Below are 17,296 nucleotides of genomic sequence, written 5' to 3' on the forward strand. Positions count from 1 at the left end.
GAGAATTGGTAATAACAATGGAAACACATGAGTAGAGCTTGAGTTGTATGTTCATGAAAATAGAAATACACTTAAGTGGATTACTGAGTATTTCATGAATTAAAACAGAGTTGTAGTAGTATTTCACCATGGAAATAGGGAAATCTATATTGCTCTAAGCCATTTCATCATGGAAATGAGACTTGGTAATCTTGGAAATAAATCTCTGGTTAAGCAAGAATAATAGCAAGAAGTAAATCCATTTATTTGTGTAGTTTATGCCATAAGTGGAATCTACATCCCTAGAATCTTCATTAAGTGAAATTTCTCTCTATTTGCATTCAGCATTTGTTAAACTAGATTTGTATATCAGATTTGTAGATTACAGCATTAGATTTTCTCTGCTCAAAATTAATTGTAAGTCTAAATAATAGAGAGAACAGGGGCTTAGTAATTGTTTAAATTGCTCCTCGTGGGATCGACCCGATACGCATCTTGTACTAAAATTGCGACCTGTATACTTGCAGTCCAACGGGTGTAAAATCGGAATTAAACTTGCATTGATACAAAAAGAACCCGTCAAGTTTTTGGCGCCGTTGCCGGGGAGCGGCAATATTAGGGCCTAGTCATCTCTATTAATTTAGACATTTTCATTGTTTTTATCCAAGTTGTTGAATTAAAACTACAAAAATTTCTCTTATTTTTATTTGTAGTGCATGCACCGATCAAGAATAGAACTTTTTAGCGGATTAGATCTTTTATTTCTTTATTTTTCTTTTCTTTTGTTAAGACAAACTTTGTGATTTCAGTTTTCTTTTATTTGAATCATCTTGTGCTACTTATGGTGTTTGGTACCCTTGTTGTCTCAATTTGGGCAGAATTTGGATGATCGTGATGATTAAGGGCTTCAAATTGCATCACCACCTATTTGAGGGAAGTTTCAGTTCTTTTACCTTCCTCTACAATGAGGACATTGTAGATTTTAAGTGTGGGGGAGGGATAACTTTATCGTATGGGTGATTGTGTCTTGAAATGCATGACTTTAGTTGTTTAGAGCTTAAAAATGTTGGAATTATATTTGGAGATATTGTCATGAGGATAATTTTTGTGAAAATGAGGTTGTTGGCAGGGAGTTTCATCCATTTTTATGGGGAAACTCTGTCAAAATTTTTCTAAAATATCTTCCATTTGGATAACAAGCTATGTGTATTTTGGAAAAGTTTAATTCTTATTTGTCTTGAAATGAATTATTATGCAAGTAAGATTTTTACATTTTAGAAAGTATATTTGCTTAAATAAGAAAAGTTATGCTTAGAGTTTTGCAAGATTAATGATATTTATCATTTTTACTTAATTTTATAAGTAAGTGATTGATATAGTCAAAGAAAGGCCAAATTCTTCCTTTAATTATACTTAGAGGGAAAAAGAAATTGATTTGAAAAAAAAAAAAAAGAGAGAAAAATAATATTAGTAATTTTCTACTCCAATGATTCACATACTGAGTAACCGGGGGTTGGCATTTACAAATGTCGACATTCGCGTAAAAAGGTATTGGAATTAAGAGTATGATTGGCAATTTAAATGAGTGAAATGTCGAGTAACCGGGAATTTTCACCTAAAAGTGTTGATTTTCACGTAAAAAGACGTTTTCACTATTTAAATAAAATGAATTGTGAATAAATCCCTCTAAATTGTTAAGTTTTGGGATGAGGAAGGCCATAAAATTGACTATGTGATTTACTTATTTGTGGAATTAGGATAGAATGAGAGAATTGATTTGAATTTGTCAAAATTTAGGCATAATTATTTTTATTTAATTGAATATTATGAGTATTTAGTGTAATCTGAGAAATGGCATAATAATTGGTTTCTAGGTTTTTGAGGAATTAAATTTGACAAGAGTACGCATACTGTTTTCTCTATTGAATATTTGAAGTAAGTTTTGTGTAAAATTGCTTGAGGACAAGCAATGATTCAAGTGTGGGGGAATTTGATAAGTGAATATTTAACGTACATTTTGTATGAATTTGGCATGAATTTTTGGTATGTTTTGAGAAGATTAAAGCCATATTTAAACTCTTTTGGTGATGATTGCTTAAATATTGTTTAAGAGTTAAGAAATTGATAAATGAGTGGATTAATGCGTAATTTTGTGAAATTGTGAAGGTAATTGATGTATGAAATTCATGCACAAGTTGAAAGAAATGTCAGGGTCATCCAGAGGACAAAGTACACAAGAAAGTGGGAGCAAAAATGTAGAAAAAGGGAAGAAGTGAAAAACTGGAAAAATGCTCAACACGGATCCGAGCTCGGATCTGTGTGTACAAGATGGATCCGACCCCTCGTCTGTACTTCTGGCGGAGTGTATCCGAGGTCAGGACGATCCGACCTCGGATCCATCATGGGAAGGCCTCGGATCCTATAATCCGAGCTCGGATCCATTATCACTCCTCGGATCCGAGGCTCGGATCTGTCTCTCTCCTCAGCAAGTGGCACAGCCGTTTTTCTTTACCTTTCTCACAACTTTTACAGCTATTTTGAGGGACAGAAATCGGTGGCACATGCTTCTGCAATAAAAGAGAAGACCAAATGAGTGTGGACAAAAGGAACATCATATCTTTGACTTCTTTTTACAAAATCTAAGTGGAGGAAATTATGAAGTGAGAGGAATGGAATTTCTACCACCTTTTATGCAGAAACACAAGGGAGAAGCAAGGATAACCATATGTAGCTAGTTTTCCTTCTTGCAACAAGTTTTCTCTCTAGATAGGAGTACTTGGAGAAGCATTATTTGGAGAGTTTTCACTTGTAATCATATTGTGCAAGAACATAGCAGGAATTGGAGAGCTTCACCTTCAATTGGCTAAGCTTTCTTTTATCTTTCTTATACTTGTACTTTATGATGTTTTGCATTAATAAACTTGTGAATTTGATTGTTAAATCATTCATGAGTAGCTAAACTCCTTCATCTAGGGAGTAGATGAAACTTATGGCTAAATAATACTAATTGAATGTGATTTACACTTGTTATATCTTGAGTTAACTTGTCTACTTGTGTAGCTGTGATTTCTTGTTATTGTTTGATCACCAATAACTTGTTTACAGTTGTTATTGTTCAATGAGAATTGGTAATAACAATGGAAACACATGAGTAGAGCTTGAGTTGTATGTTCATGAAAATAGAAATACACTTAAGTGGATTACTTAGTATTTCATGAATTAAAACAGAGTTGTAGTAGTATTTCACCATGGAAATAGGGAAATCTATATTGCTCTAAGCCATTTCATCATGGAAATGAGACTTGGTAATCTTGGAAATAAATCTCTGGTTGAGCAAGAATAATAGCAAGAAGTAAATCCATTTATTTGTGTAGTTTATGCCATAAGTGGAATCTACATCCCTAGAATCTTCATTAAGTGAAATTTCTCTATTTGCATTCAGCATTTGTTAAACTAGATTTGTATATCAGATTTGTAGATTACAGCATTAGATTTTCTCTGCTCAAAATTAATGGTAAGTCTAAATAATAGAGAGAACAGGGGCTTAGTAATTGTTTAAATTGCTCCTCGTGGGATCGACCCGATACACATCTTGTACTAAAATTTCGACCTGTATACTTGCAGTCCAACGGGTGTAAAATCGGAATTAAACTTGCATTGATACAAAAAAAAAAACCCGTCACACACCCTGAAAAATTTACTTGACAGACGGCCCTCACCATTCGAACGGACTCGTAGACATTTCCACGCGGAGTAGCTGCCAAGTTACATCAACTGAAGTCATAACTCTTATCCACGAATGGTAGCCATCCAAACTGAAAAGTTTTTCATGTGCGTATCGGAATTGATGCAAAATTGTCCATTTGAACGGGGCAGGGACGGAGCCAATGGAACAATTTTGCAAACAGTTTTGTCCATTTGAACAGAATGCAAGTTTGTTTGTTTGGCAATGTAAATCACTTTGAACACAAGATAAATTTACAATAATGCTTTTGGTAAAAACTACACATGACATTAAAAATAATATACATCATATAATCTACGCCTAACTTATTTTTTTTTTTAAAAAGCTAATCAAGGCCATCAATTTTTGAGAACGGTTCGTAATTCAATTTTTAGATGGGACCAAACAAAATTTAACATTTGCAAGATAGATATTTTGCAGCATGTCAATATCAACGAATAAAACAAGAAAGAGCGTGATTATGCAATCGACATCAAACAGAAAATTTTCCAAATAGAATGACCATAAGTTATACAAATAAAAGGCTATAAATATCAAACAAATCAAATTGCAGTCAATCTGGACACGTGTCATTTGAGGCAAAATTATCTTAATAGTCTTGATACTGAATTCTGAAAAAAAAAGATATAAACTTCTTGATTCGTGATATTATCTGAAATACATATTGTACTTGCATGGATGGAATATCCTTGGTGTTCACTTAGACGTAAGCACTTTGATGGTGCCTAAGGAAGTATACACGACATTTCTTGCAACAACTCCACAAATTTTCTTCAAGCAAAAATAAATTTTCAACTTTGAGATTCTATATCTCAACGAGTATTTTAATTACATATTGTCAAACGAAATCGCTGACTTGACTTTGAACATTCCTACAACTAGTGGAAAAATACCAGAGGTAAGTAGGAAGTAATTTCGCACTCAAAATGTATCTTTTTTTTTTTTTTTTCGACACAGGGGTATCCGGGTCAATTCTTACGGGGCCGACTAATCCCCTGCGGCTCGGACCCGGCGCCCAACCCGGCCGAACACCGTTAAGTGCGCGGAGGAATCCAGCGGAGCGGAGACTCGAACTTGTGACTTCAATCCTTACGGGGCCCGACTAATCCCCTGCGGCTCGGACCCGGCGCCCCAACCCGGCCCGAACACGTTAAGTGCGCGGAGGAATCCAGCGGAGCGGAGACTCGAACTTGCGATCTCAAGGTTCACTGGTGAGAGGCGCTGCCGCTGGACCATTCACGCCGGGCCTCAAAATGTATCTACTTCAATCAATTTAAGTCTTTTAGGACATTTGACCTCGTCAAATAAAATTAGCCGCTAGACCTTCTTCCACGTTTTCATTCTTCACGTCTAAAATTGGGAACAATTAGAGCTTTTAAATGAACTAAAGTGTTCGTGAACTCAGCTCGCCTCTATTCAACTCGTATAACCTCGAGTTAGAGTTGTTAGTTTAACTAAATGAATCGAGTTCGAACATTAAATTAGAGCTTTGAATATTCCTACAAGTAGTGGAAAAATACCAGAGGTAAGTAGGAAGTAATTTCGCACTCAAAATATATCTACTTCAATCAATTTAAGTGTTTTAGGACATTTGACCTTGTCAAATAAAATTAGCCGCTAGACCTTCTTCCACGTTTTCATTCTTGAACGTCTAAAATTGGGAACAATTAGAGCTTTTAAATGAACTAAAGTGTTTGTGAGCTCAGCTCGGCTCTATTCAACTCGCATAACCTCGAGTTAGAGTTGTTAGTTTAACTAAATGAATCGAGTTCGAACATTAAATTAGGCTCATTTTTAAGATGAGTTCTGCTTGACTCTCAAACAATTTGTTTAAGTTCATTTAGCCACATTTACACATCTATTCAAGTTAATATGTTTAATATTTATTAATAATTATGTAGATTTAGCATGTCTTGATTGTCTAGGATTTGTTTTTCCAAAAAAAAATTGGGGACCTTCTTATATTTGGTAAAAATTTTCTCATTATATAGGCTAAGTAATTGGATAATTTTTTGAGTGAAATATTGCAAAAGATATTCAAGCACGTTTGAGCATTTTCAAAACTCGAGCTTGATTCACTTGTGTCATTCAAGTCGAGTTCAAGTTCGAGTTCGAACTCAAAATTTTTCTTTACGAGCTAAGTTCAAACACAACTTTTGACTTGTTAAATAAATGAGCCGAACTCGAGCTCAGTCGGTAACGTAACAAGCTGAGTTTCGGTCAAAAACTCGGCTTAATTTCAAAAGTGGATTCAACTATTTAGGTAAATTTCCTAAGTCCTAGTTGCATTGAGCAAGAATCTAATCTGTTTTCCTATGCAAATCATACACGGACAGCTGACAGTTGTTGGTTAACTTAAACCTCAGATGACTCGCATTACTGCTTAATACAGTCTGATATAGATTACACTTTCTTGGTTAAACTGACACCCATATTTCAATTTGCAATCTGATGTGTATGTGCTATATATTCTAATTGCAGTGCATAGCTGGTGCACCCTTTGTTGAGTGATTATTTGCCATGTAATGCCTTAGTAACAAGAAGTTGGGAGAGTATATAACAACTTGTAATTTATCCATGCTTAGATTGGAATAGTAGAAAAAAAAAAATTTGAACATCTTACCCAGTTCAACATTAATTACAGGAGTGAAAGTGTGGGGTGATAATAAAAGTCAAAGTTCTTGCTCACACATCATCTTCAATAAAAGAAATATTACCTTATTGAAGACCAAGATTAAAATAAAATAACAGCAACATGTATTCTTTGTGATTCTAGTTCAAGAGTAGATTTTATGAAGAGAAATTACTTTCACCCCAAAAGTTGTTCTTTAACGATATATTTCTTATGTCTAATGCTTTGCGGAGATGATGACATATAAATTTGATTGTTTGTTTTTAGCCTAGTGGAGTTTTATTTTAGAGTTATCAATGACACCAAGAGACCATAAAAATGGTAGCACTAGATCAAATACAGTAAAAATTAAAATACTAAAATCTTGTTTGGGTACCTTAATAAATGAGAACTCCATTGAAGTGGGTTTAGTAGACAGTAGACGCATGGTTCTAACTCGTATATCCGAACATCTACATTCATGGTTTGCAAATTTTATTTTTATCGCAGCTATTGAAATTAAATTCACAGAACTTTTTTTTTTATTGATGTTATATTGAAAATGTTTTTCCTGGAAATTCTGTTTGCATCAGAATATTTTTTTTTTCAAACATTGATATTTGACTACGTACTTCTTGTCACAATCATAATCACCTCATTCCAAATACTTAGACATCAAGAATAAATAGCAATCTTGATGCTACTGCCATACTGATGTTACATTTTCTAGATTGTAGAAAATTTAACCTCAGCCATTTAGCAAGATTGTAAAAACGACAGGCGAGTTGAATTAGTAGAATCAATTTCGTCAGACTTAACACCAACATAGCACGATGGCGATAAACCTGAAAGCAGGAAAGACCAAGTCATATAAAGGAAATTGGAGAATGGATGGGATGGATGATACGGGAGAGGGACAGTAAGCAAGAGGTTCTTAATTCGAGTCCTCCCATTTACATTAATATATATATATATATATATATATATATATATATATAAAGGAAATTGGATCACAAAATTCAAAATTGAAGACTCCAATCACAGGGTCCTAATCACAATTCTACTCACTGGTAGGACTTGTGCAAAGAAGAAACTTCCCAGCAGGACAAATCTTCCGCTACGAAATATCCTGGGGAGTAACAGTATATCAAAGTTAGTCTAGATATTTTAACAAAGTAGACTTCTTCAACCATGCTCTGTTGAAATGTCAAAGTTAGTCTAGATATTTTAACAAAGTAGACTTGTTAACTGTTAAGCCAAAGTAACCAGCTTAACAATGTTTTACACATTACCAGCTGAAGTTAAACTTACGCTGCACATACAACTATGAGTGATCTAAGGTTAAACTCTCTGCTACTTTTGTTTGTTTCAATCATAGTTCCGTCAGGAGCAGCAGGAGAAGCAGAAGCACGTTTTCCTATGGTGAAGCCTGGATGCCGCAAGACCTGTCCAGGCAATAATGTACTAATTCCGTACCCATTTGGAATTGGTCGTGATTGTGCTATCAATAAATCATATATTGTAATTTGTAACCATTCCTCTACCAATTCATCAAGCACCACTTCTTCGAAGCCATATCTGAGCAAAGTCAACCTGGAGGTGCTGAATGTGTCACTGAGCTCCCAAACCATAACTGTCCGTACTCCAGTGCCTCAAACTTGTGCAGGTCAAGCTAATAATACCCGCTGGAGTAGCTCTGACCTCTCTGGAAGTCCTTTCTTTTACTCTAAAGATGACAATAAACTGATGCTTTTTGGATGTGGTAATGCTATTCTCAATCAGGATCATGACCATCAGGTCTTGTCAGAATGCACGTCCACGTGCAATATAAGCAGAAGCGTAACTGGTTGCTATGGCATCAATTGTTGTACAACAAGCATTCCGTTCTTTATTAGTAAATACATAGTGAACTACGCAATCACAGAATTTAACAATTCATGTGCTTCTGCCTTCTTGGCAGACCAAAGTTGGACGCCGAAGAGATTTTCAGACCCTTTCATCCAAAGATCCTTGGAATCTGTTCGTGTCGTGTTGTCCTGGACCCTCCAACTTAGTGACATCCGTGCTATCCCAGGTTGCTCTCCGTCAAATCGCTCACTCGAACTGGAATCCGGCAAGATTTACAGGCTGCAGTGTGAGTGTGAAATGTACGGAACAGATACTTTTGACAGCGGACCCAACCCGTATTTAGATGCTGAATGTTATTATGGTGATTATGGTGAGTTATATAGAGAATATTTTGACTAGCAGTTGGATTCATTCCAATCCAACAGGTTATCTTTAGGCTCTTCATCTGACTTTCTTTTTGTGATTACAACTGTTTCTTCTTGAAGCCTTTGATGGGTTCGTGGAAGGAAAGAAGAACAGGACAGCTGCTATTGTTGGTAAGCCACTCTTCCATACCTTTTTTCCTTTAGAGTCATGGGATCAAGTGCAATACTAATCATGATCATGGGATCAGTTCCACCAGTAAAATACTAACTAGTTGACCCTGATACAGTATCTATATGCCAATATAATAAGTTTTTGCCTTGATTGCAATGTAAAAATAACACGAGGTTTTTGATGTTTGGTAGTGAAAATTTCATTTTTGCTTTAGGCAAATGTACCTATGATTAAGTAGCATAATAGTATATATCTACAGTACAAGTGACTCTGGGCTAAGTATAGTTCCTTTATGCAAAATCAGAATGCGAAATGCCAAAATTGAACCCTGTGAATGACAATTTTACACTCAGAATTAACCACAATTGCTTTCCAATCAGCTTCCTCAGCCATCAATGAGGCTTGCCGTATTGCCTCTGCTTCATCCATCTGAGCTTCATCCTTTCTCTGTTCCTGTAACGCCCAAGCTATGATGATTCATCCTGTTCAGTTCCTGGCCATTATTCCATTCCCTGTTCTTATCATCTGTTTAGGGAGCAGCTGACCTGTTCTGATTTAAATTTAATAATATCTGCAGCTGGAGGTTCCCTTTGATTCTTATTCTGAGTCTGAATTGCTTCACCAAAGCTCTCATTCGTGATTCAGATTCAGATTCTTTGAGTTCTAACTATTCCGTCTGTACATTCTATTCAAGGTGCCTTTCCTCTTTGTCAATTCCATTGGATTGAAACTTGTTTAGATTGATTACGTAAAAGCATAAGATCAAACGATATCTACCGTTGGATTGTGGTGGGTTCAAATACCAAATTAATGAATTAAATCCACTAATAAAGGAGACAAATAAACAATTTTATTACACTCAAAGTGTATATAATAACGACACTTAGAAAATAAATTTATACTAGACACTATTAAATTGAGTGTCACTCTTGTGAATATCTACTCTAATTTTATCCGAGTCTTACTCTTAAAATATCTATTCAAGCACTCATATAACAACTCAACTTGTTTATTTACTATCATTATCTCTTGATCTCTGGTGCACTTCAACTGAGGAAATGAACTGCTATTTATAAGTAAGGTGCTCGATATGCAGCACCAATTTTCCTTGTCACATTAAATTCTAGCTTCCTGAAAATCCAATAAAATCTTATGCCAGACGGCTTCACATCTTCAGCAGTCAAAATCTCCCACATTCATACAGTGAAAATAGACTTTGGCAATTTGTCCATTTTCTTTGTCAGACATACTACTATGTTTTGTAATGTCTATTGTCTTGACAAACCAACGACTTCACTATTTCATGCATGCAAATATTATTATATCAGTAAAGTGAATTCAACAATCACATTTCATTATAAATGATCAAGATAAAGTCAATGTTGCACTTATTTTAACACTCCCCCTTAACTTTGGCTTTCCTTGTAGTCATGCCGAGCATTTCTCAAAATTTCACGAAAGGACTCAAACTCTTTAGGAATATTTTTGCAACTTGATTAATTGCGTTGACATACTTCAGCTCAATTTTTCCTTGCAACACCTTCTTTATAACAAAGTGATAGTGAATTCAACATGCTTTGTCCTTGCATAGACTACTGAATTTTCAGTCATCCGAATAGCTGACTAGTTGTCGCCACTGGGCTTTGGTCCAGTGGTCATCCCAAGCCTTCTTAGGTTTGGTGGTGCGGGAGATCAAGGGTTCGAACCTTATCTCCCACAAAAATTGTCACAATATGTGACGGTCTTCATTGACCAGTTTCGATGTTATAGGAATTCTATCGTTTCGACAAAAAAAAAAAAAAAAAAATAGCTGACTAGTTGTCACAATGTAATTGAATCGGACAATCAATTGGCTGGTGCAAGTCCTTTATAAGTTGCACCAACCACATGCTTTCATGTGCTATTAAAGCTACTACTCTATACTCTACTTCTATGCTGGATAATGACATTTTTTGGTTATCACTTACTACACTAAGATGTGGGTTTTCCAACCTGGGTTTAAGGTCCATAGGACCTTCGTCCAGTTACCAATTGGCTGGATGTGGTGTTCTTGTGGGTACCCCTTAGATTTCTCTTAATGGGGCGTTTAACTGTAACTTCCGAGTGTTTTCTATTCATTTGGGTGCGTGTATTTAATCTAGCTAATTGCTGAAAAAACAAGCCACTCACATGGCGAGGGTGTGCTCGGGGGGGGGGGGGGGCTTCCGTCCCACATGGGTTAGATGTGGGTTCTTCAACCTGGGTTTAAGGTTCATAGGACCCTTGTCCAGTTACCAATTGGGTGGATGTGGTGTTCTTGTGGGTCCTTCTTAGATTTCTCTTAATGGGACGTTTAACTGTAACTTCCGAGTGTTTTCTATTCATTTGGGTGTGTGTGTTTAATCTAACTGAGGAAAAAACTTACTACACTAAGAAATTGCTGCTGATCCAAGATTGAACATATGACTGTGGTTGACCTCCTTGTGTCATGATCACCGGCATAGTCTACATCACAATATCTGGTCCCTTTGCAAGTTTCTCCTTCCTTGGATAATAGACCATAGTCAATGGTCCCTTTAATGTATCTCAAAATTCGATGCATAGCTTCCAAGTTTGTCTTCATTACATTTTTCATGAATCTACTCACCACCCTAATTGCCTATGATATGTCAGGTCTAGTCAAAGTGAAATAGATTAAACTATCTGGCAAAGCTATACATGGTAGCATCGTCAAGTTCTTTTAATTACTCTTCTCAGATGAACAAACAGTGGTTATGTCTTTGGCTTTCTCTTAATCTGCTTCTAGTTTGTTGTTTTTAGGTTGATCATTAGATCTCTCCTGCCGTTTTCTTCTAACTCCTGTGAGTCTGGGATGACCACTAAGATGATGCCTCATCGAATACCACATTTGTGAGACTTAGCATTTTTCAGTCATGGGGTCACACTTTTAGCCTTTTCGTTAATTATTATAGCCTACAAATATACAACAAATGGCCTTCTTATTGAACTTGTTTGAAGATCATCTGGCACAAAAATGTAACAAACACACCCAAATACTCTAAAGTGAGTAACATTAGGTTTAACAGTCCACAGTTTCTCAATTGAAGAAATAAAGCCTAAGTTAGGCCGAGATAGTATATTAGTCACATGAACTATCGTTTTCATGCACTCGGCCCAAGTATGCGGTGGTACATTTTTGGCATGTAGCATGCTCCTACAGATCTCTACAAGAAGTCTATTTTTTTTCTCAGTTACTCAATTTTGCTGAGGTGTACCAAGACAAGTCAGCTGCCACCTTATTTTGCAATCCTATAAGAATTTGGTAATTAAACTCATCTAATTTGTATTCATCTTCATTGTCTGTGCGTAGGCATCTTATCCTCCAGCCTAATTCTTTCTTAACCTTTTCCTTGAGCTCTTTGAACTTATTTAAAGCTTCTAACCATAATTATTAAACCCAACCCGGGAAGGAACCGGTGAATGAGGTGGATCAACGGGTTACTGGTTCAACCAGTGGGTGAGTGGTTGAACCGGTGGGTTATTAAATATATTTAAATATTATATTTCATAATTTTTGATATAAGATATATGATATAAATTTTAATAAATAATGCCATAGCAAATGCTTATTTAATTTAATTTACTATAAAATAATTAATTCATATAAGAATCAATAAAATATAAAGTTATTTAGTAATACACCAAACTTCAAATATAAAATTTTATCTATGTTTAGTGTAATTATCTAACTTATTTATGAATTTTAAGTACAAAAAATTATTAAAAATAATATTTGTCTTTAAAATAAATTATGTAATATGTTATTTTTGAAATCCATTTTATAACTTATAGAGTTTGGGGGTTATAAATTTTTATTAAAAGATTCCAAATAAATTTATTTTAGAGAAATTAAAAAATATGATAGAATTGACAAAACATTTATATATTATAAGTAAGCTTCTTTATCAATGTATGTTGAAGTAGCCTGGTGGTAAACGCATTATTGTATTGGTCAAAGGTCCATGATTCGAATTCTGGCAAAGTAATAAATTTTTTCTACAAAACCCGGTCCGTGGACAAAATCGGCCAGGTTTTCGGTTTAATCCGGTCGAACCGTCGGTCCGTTGGCTAGTCAATGGTTTGATTGCTCAAATGATCTAATTTAAAACCTAGTCCAGTCCAATGACTGGATCATCGGTTTGACCGGTTCGACTGTCGGTCGAGTTTAATAACTATGCTTGTAACTCTTCCTTCATAAAGTCAACCCCAATACATCTAGAAAAATCATCAATAAAGGTAATCATATACCTCGTATCACTGATCGATAGTTCCTTCACTCATCCAAACATGTTCGAGTGAATTAATTCTGAAGCATCTTGGCTCTGAATTTTGACTCTTCATATGGAAATTGATTAGTCTTTCCATAATGGCTACCTGCATAAACAATATCTTCTCGAACATCTAACTGAGGAAGCCCTCTAAACATCTATTTCATCATCATGATCTTCAAATTGTGGTAACAAACATGCCCTAGTCTGGCATGCCACAGATTAGCTATCTCATTCTTTCTCGCCTTATTAACACAGGTTTCTTGAACTGACATCATGTGCACTGACTTCGGTCATCTCTCTTGCATTGTTAGTGCACCTATAACACCTTGACATCATCAAGTCCGAACAACACATAGTTGCCAGACACTATCAATTGAGAAATCGATCGTAAATTCTTCTTCATTCCAAATACGTGGTAGATGTTTAGCAACTTCACCTGCTGAGAGCTGTATCAAGGTAGTATCACCATATTACCAATATGACTAATTGGTAACCTGGAATTATTAGCTGTCACCACCACTCAACTATTTTTGTACTCTATCAAATCTTTTAGCTTTTCTTTGTCTCCAGTCATATGATTAGAACAACTAGAGTCAATAATCCAATCGTCAATATAGTTGATAGGTTAAGTACTCACCACTGTAAGATCGAGCTCTTCTTGTAATTTAGTAGTGCAGTAAAATATGAACTCTTCTATTGCAAAGGATATCTAGACATCCCAATCTTTGTCATCCTCATTCACCTTTTTGGAGGTTTTAGCAGCATTACCTTTTACTGGTGGGGATCTACAAAATTTTGCATGATGCCCTTTTTACCATAGTTGTAGCATTCATCATTTTGCTATTTTTGGTTGCCTTGCAACCATTGATGTCTTCTATTTTGGTCATTTGCTCCTTGACTTTGGCCAGCTCCCTCTTGATTGTTGCTCTTCCACTTCTACTGTTGCCATGCCCTGCTTGCCACTTGAGTTATTCTGATTATTCACTAGTCTGCTGTCTTCAACTTGAGATCCTCCCTTTCTAGTAAAGAGAGTTTTTTCTTCTTCTTTAATAGATACTTTAGACATAGAGCTATCTAAAACTTCCTCGTTGACAAGTAAATTTTCCAACTCATTTAAGGTTGGCTCCTTGGCCAACCACAGGTAGCAGTAATAAGACCCTTGTATTCTGTTTTAAACTATGGACAAAATTCTCCACATTCTGGCCTCCATGATTGCATTCTGGGAATTTAATTTGGATGATTCATCACAAATTAATTTCATCTTGGAGAAATATTGAGTTATTGTCATGTTTTGCTGAGAAAAAGACAATAATTCATTTTTTAACTTTTGGAGTTTGGCATCATTGGTCATTGGTCTTTGCAAAAAGTGTCATGAGTGTATCCCATGCCTGCTTTGGTGTCTTGATGTGTTTGATCCCCTGTAGTAAATCATGTTTTACCGCCAATGTCAAAGCGTACCTAGTTTTGTCATCTATTGTTAACAAGCCAACTACTTCACTATTCCATGGATGCAAACATTCTTATATCATTAAAGCGAATTCAACAATCACGTCTCACCATAAATGATCAAGATAAAGTCAACGGTGCACTTATTTTATCATCTACCACCTTACAATCTGCTTCCATGTTCTATATTTTGCAAATTGTCATTCACTTCCCTTGTTATCTGGAAACTCTTTGTGGGAACCTCCCTTTCAGTCCATTACCTTTCTGATCAAGTCAAATCTTGCTAATATCAGTCAAAGTTAAAGCAAATATGACAAGTCCAAGATTGAATCCTTCCTCGCTATTCTCCACATTTATCCACGGTTCTTACAGCTCCCTTTCGCTTTCCACGAATCAGGCTAAAAAATCATAAACTTCCCTTCTTGAAATACAGTCCTCCAAATAACTACCACTTCAATGTGATGCCAACCAGTCTCCAGACAGCCTTCCAACACCAAAAGCTTCCAACCAGCCACGGGCAAAGAATTTTACCAAGAACGTAAAGAACCACAGATACACATTACACAGGAAAGCCACATTAATGCCTAGAAAAGTTAGACATGTAAAAAAAAATTTCATCTTCCTCACCCCAAAATGAACCATGGATTATTTACTTTATCGCCCAGCCAAAACCATCAACCTCAAAAACTTCAACTAACAACTCATTTTGAAATTGAATCTTTGAGTGTATTGTAAGAGTGTTAACTGTAATATGCACCGTGCCTGTACAACTACAGTCTTGACTCAAAAAGTTTACAGCCACCGAAATATGGTTTTGTACAGGTTCTTCTGCAGGTGTTGGTGTAGTATTTCTCATGATAGCTGCTTATGCCTCGTACAAAATAGTAAAAAAGAGGCGCAACAGAAAGCGCCAAGAGAAATTTTTTAAACGAAATGGAGGCCTTTTGTTGCAACAACAATTATCTGCTGATGAAGGTGCGGTTGAGAAAACAATGCTATTCTCTGCTAAAGAATTGAACAAGGCCAGTGATGGATTCAACAAAAATCGCATACTAGGTCAAGGAGGTCAAGGTACAGTTTACAAAGGGATGCTAACAGATGGCAGAATTGTAGCAATCAAGAAGTCAAAAAAGGTTGATGAAAACCAATTGGAACAATTCATCAACGAGGTTGTCATTCTTTCACAAATCAATCATAGGAATGTGGTAAAGCTTCTAGGTTGTTGTCTGGAGACAGAAGTCCCACTACTAGTTTATGAATTTATCCCCAATGGAACCCTCTTTACCCTTATACACAATGGGAATAATGAGGAGCTTCCCTTGACTTGGAATTTGAGACTAAGAATAGCCACCGAGGTAGCAGGAGCATTGGCATATCTGCACTCAGCAGTTTCAATTCCAATCTTCCACAGAGATATCAAATCCAGCAATATACTTTTGGATGAAAAATACGTAGCAAAAGTATCTGACTTTGGAACTTCGAGGTCTGTGGCAATTGACAAAACTCACTTAACCACTGTAGTTAAAGGGACTTTTGGCTATTTGGATCCAGAATATTTCCAGTCAAGCCAATTTACAGAGAAAAGTGATGTCTACAGCTTTGGGGTGGTCCTTGCTGAGCTTTTGACAAGACAAAAGCCAATATCCTCAGCAGCAACAGATGAAACTTGTAACTTGAGTTTGGCCACAAGGTTCCTGATATCCATGGAAGAGGATTCTCTCGAAAATATTCTTGATCCTCAACTGGTAAATCAAGAGAATGAACAGGAGGTTACAGCAGTTGCTAAACTTGCACAACGATGCTTAAATTTAAATGGGAAGAAAAGGCCAACTATGAAGGAAGTTGCCATTGGATTGGAAAGCCTTAAACTATCATCAGTGCAATCAACTACTCCAGAAAATTTTCAAAGTCCAAGTTGCACTGAGGGAGAATCTTTTGTGTCTTTCAATAACAATTATGCATGGACAACTGAAGGTGATAGCTTTAGATCAGCTTCAGATGTCCATCCACTACTGAATAAGCACTAGTTTATTATTCTGTTTAGTGGTTAGAGTTGTATATTTATTTCGCAGATATGCTCATACTGGTCATGTCATGTCCTGGACATCCTGAAATTTGTTATGGTAACAAATAAGGAGTTTTATTTTTCCAAAATAGCTTTGATTATAAAAAAAAATTTCATACTAACCTAATTCTTCAATGCTTCTTTCTAACTGGCCATCATGCCCATCACTGGGAAGATCACCTATGGAACTTTTGCTTACTTCAGCTTTTAAGTTTAGCTATATTCTTTGGGCTTCATTTAGAACACTATTTTCATCAATAATTTCATAATTCAGCATCATAAGTCGATGTCTACTCTATCCATGTTTACTACAGTTGAAAGGCCTAAAAAGAATATAAAACAGCAATATTGCGCAAAGTTTGAACCCATTCTCAATTAGCATTCCATCATAAATATGGGCACGAAAATACACATTCGACTTCCATAAGACTTCTTCATAGACCCTGCACTTTTATATCAGTATAGAGAAATGTTCCAAAAAAAAAAAAAATTTTTCTTGCTTGCTTCTGAGTGTTAAACTGACTAAACACTATTCCTCATTACATATATTTGTCCAAGATTGTTTATCGTCTATCACCGTAGGTTCTTTTTTAGTTTTTGACTCACCAGCGAAAAATTTCAAAGCGTAAAACACAATAAAGAAGCTGCGAACCTATCAATGGTGAATCCTCTCTCCCCCAAGCCGAACTAGATGAATATGTTAGTGTTGCCCACAAGGCGGCAGATGCCGTGGAGGAAATCATCGGAAGATACCG

General features: G+C 35.9%; 1 protein-coding gene across 1 annotated transcript; it reads left to right on the forward strand.

The window, feature by feature from the left end:
- Window positions 1–14,786: 14,786 nt before the first annotated feature.
- On the forward strand, window positions 14,787–16,503 carry LOC113783138 (wall-associated receptor kinase-like 9). Its single transcript, XM_027329199.1, has 2 exons — window positions 14,787–14,838; window positions 15,299–16,503. Exons 1-2 carry the CDS (start codon window positions 14,787–14,789, stop codon window positions 16,501–16,503), a joined length of 1,257 nt encoding a protein of 418 aa, XP_027185000.1.
- The last annotated feature ends 793 nt before the right edge of the window (window positions 16,504–17,296 follow it).

Source organism: Coffea eugenioides, chromosome 9, assembly GCF_003713205.1.
Source record: "Coffea eugenioides isolate CCC68of chromosome 9, Ceug_1.0, whole genome shotgun sequence".
NCBI lineage: Eukaryota > Viridiplantae > Streptophyta > Magnoliopsida > Gentianales > Rubiaceae > Coffea > Coffea eugenioides.

Coding starts and splice junctions, on each gene's coding strand:
- LOC113783138 (XM_027329199.1), top strand. CDS start 14,787: ATGACAAGTCCAAGATTGAATCCTTCCTCGCTATTCTCCACATTTATC. Junction 14,839..15,298: donor ATTCTCCACATTTATCCACG/GTTCTTACAGCT, acceptor GGTTTTGTACAG/GTTCTTCTGCAGGTGTTGGT.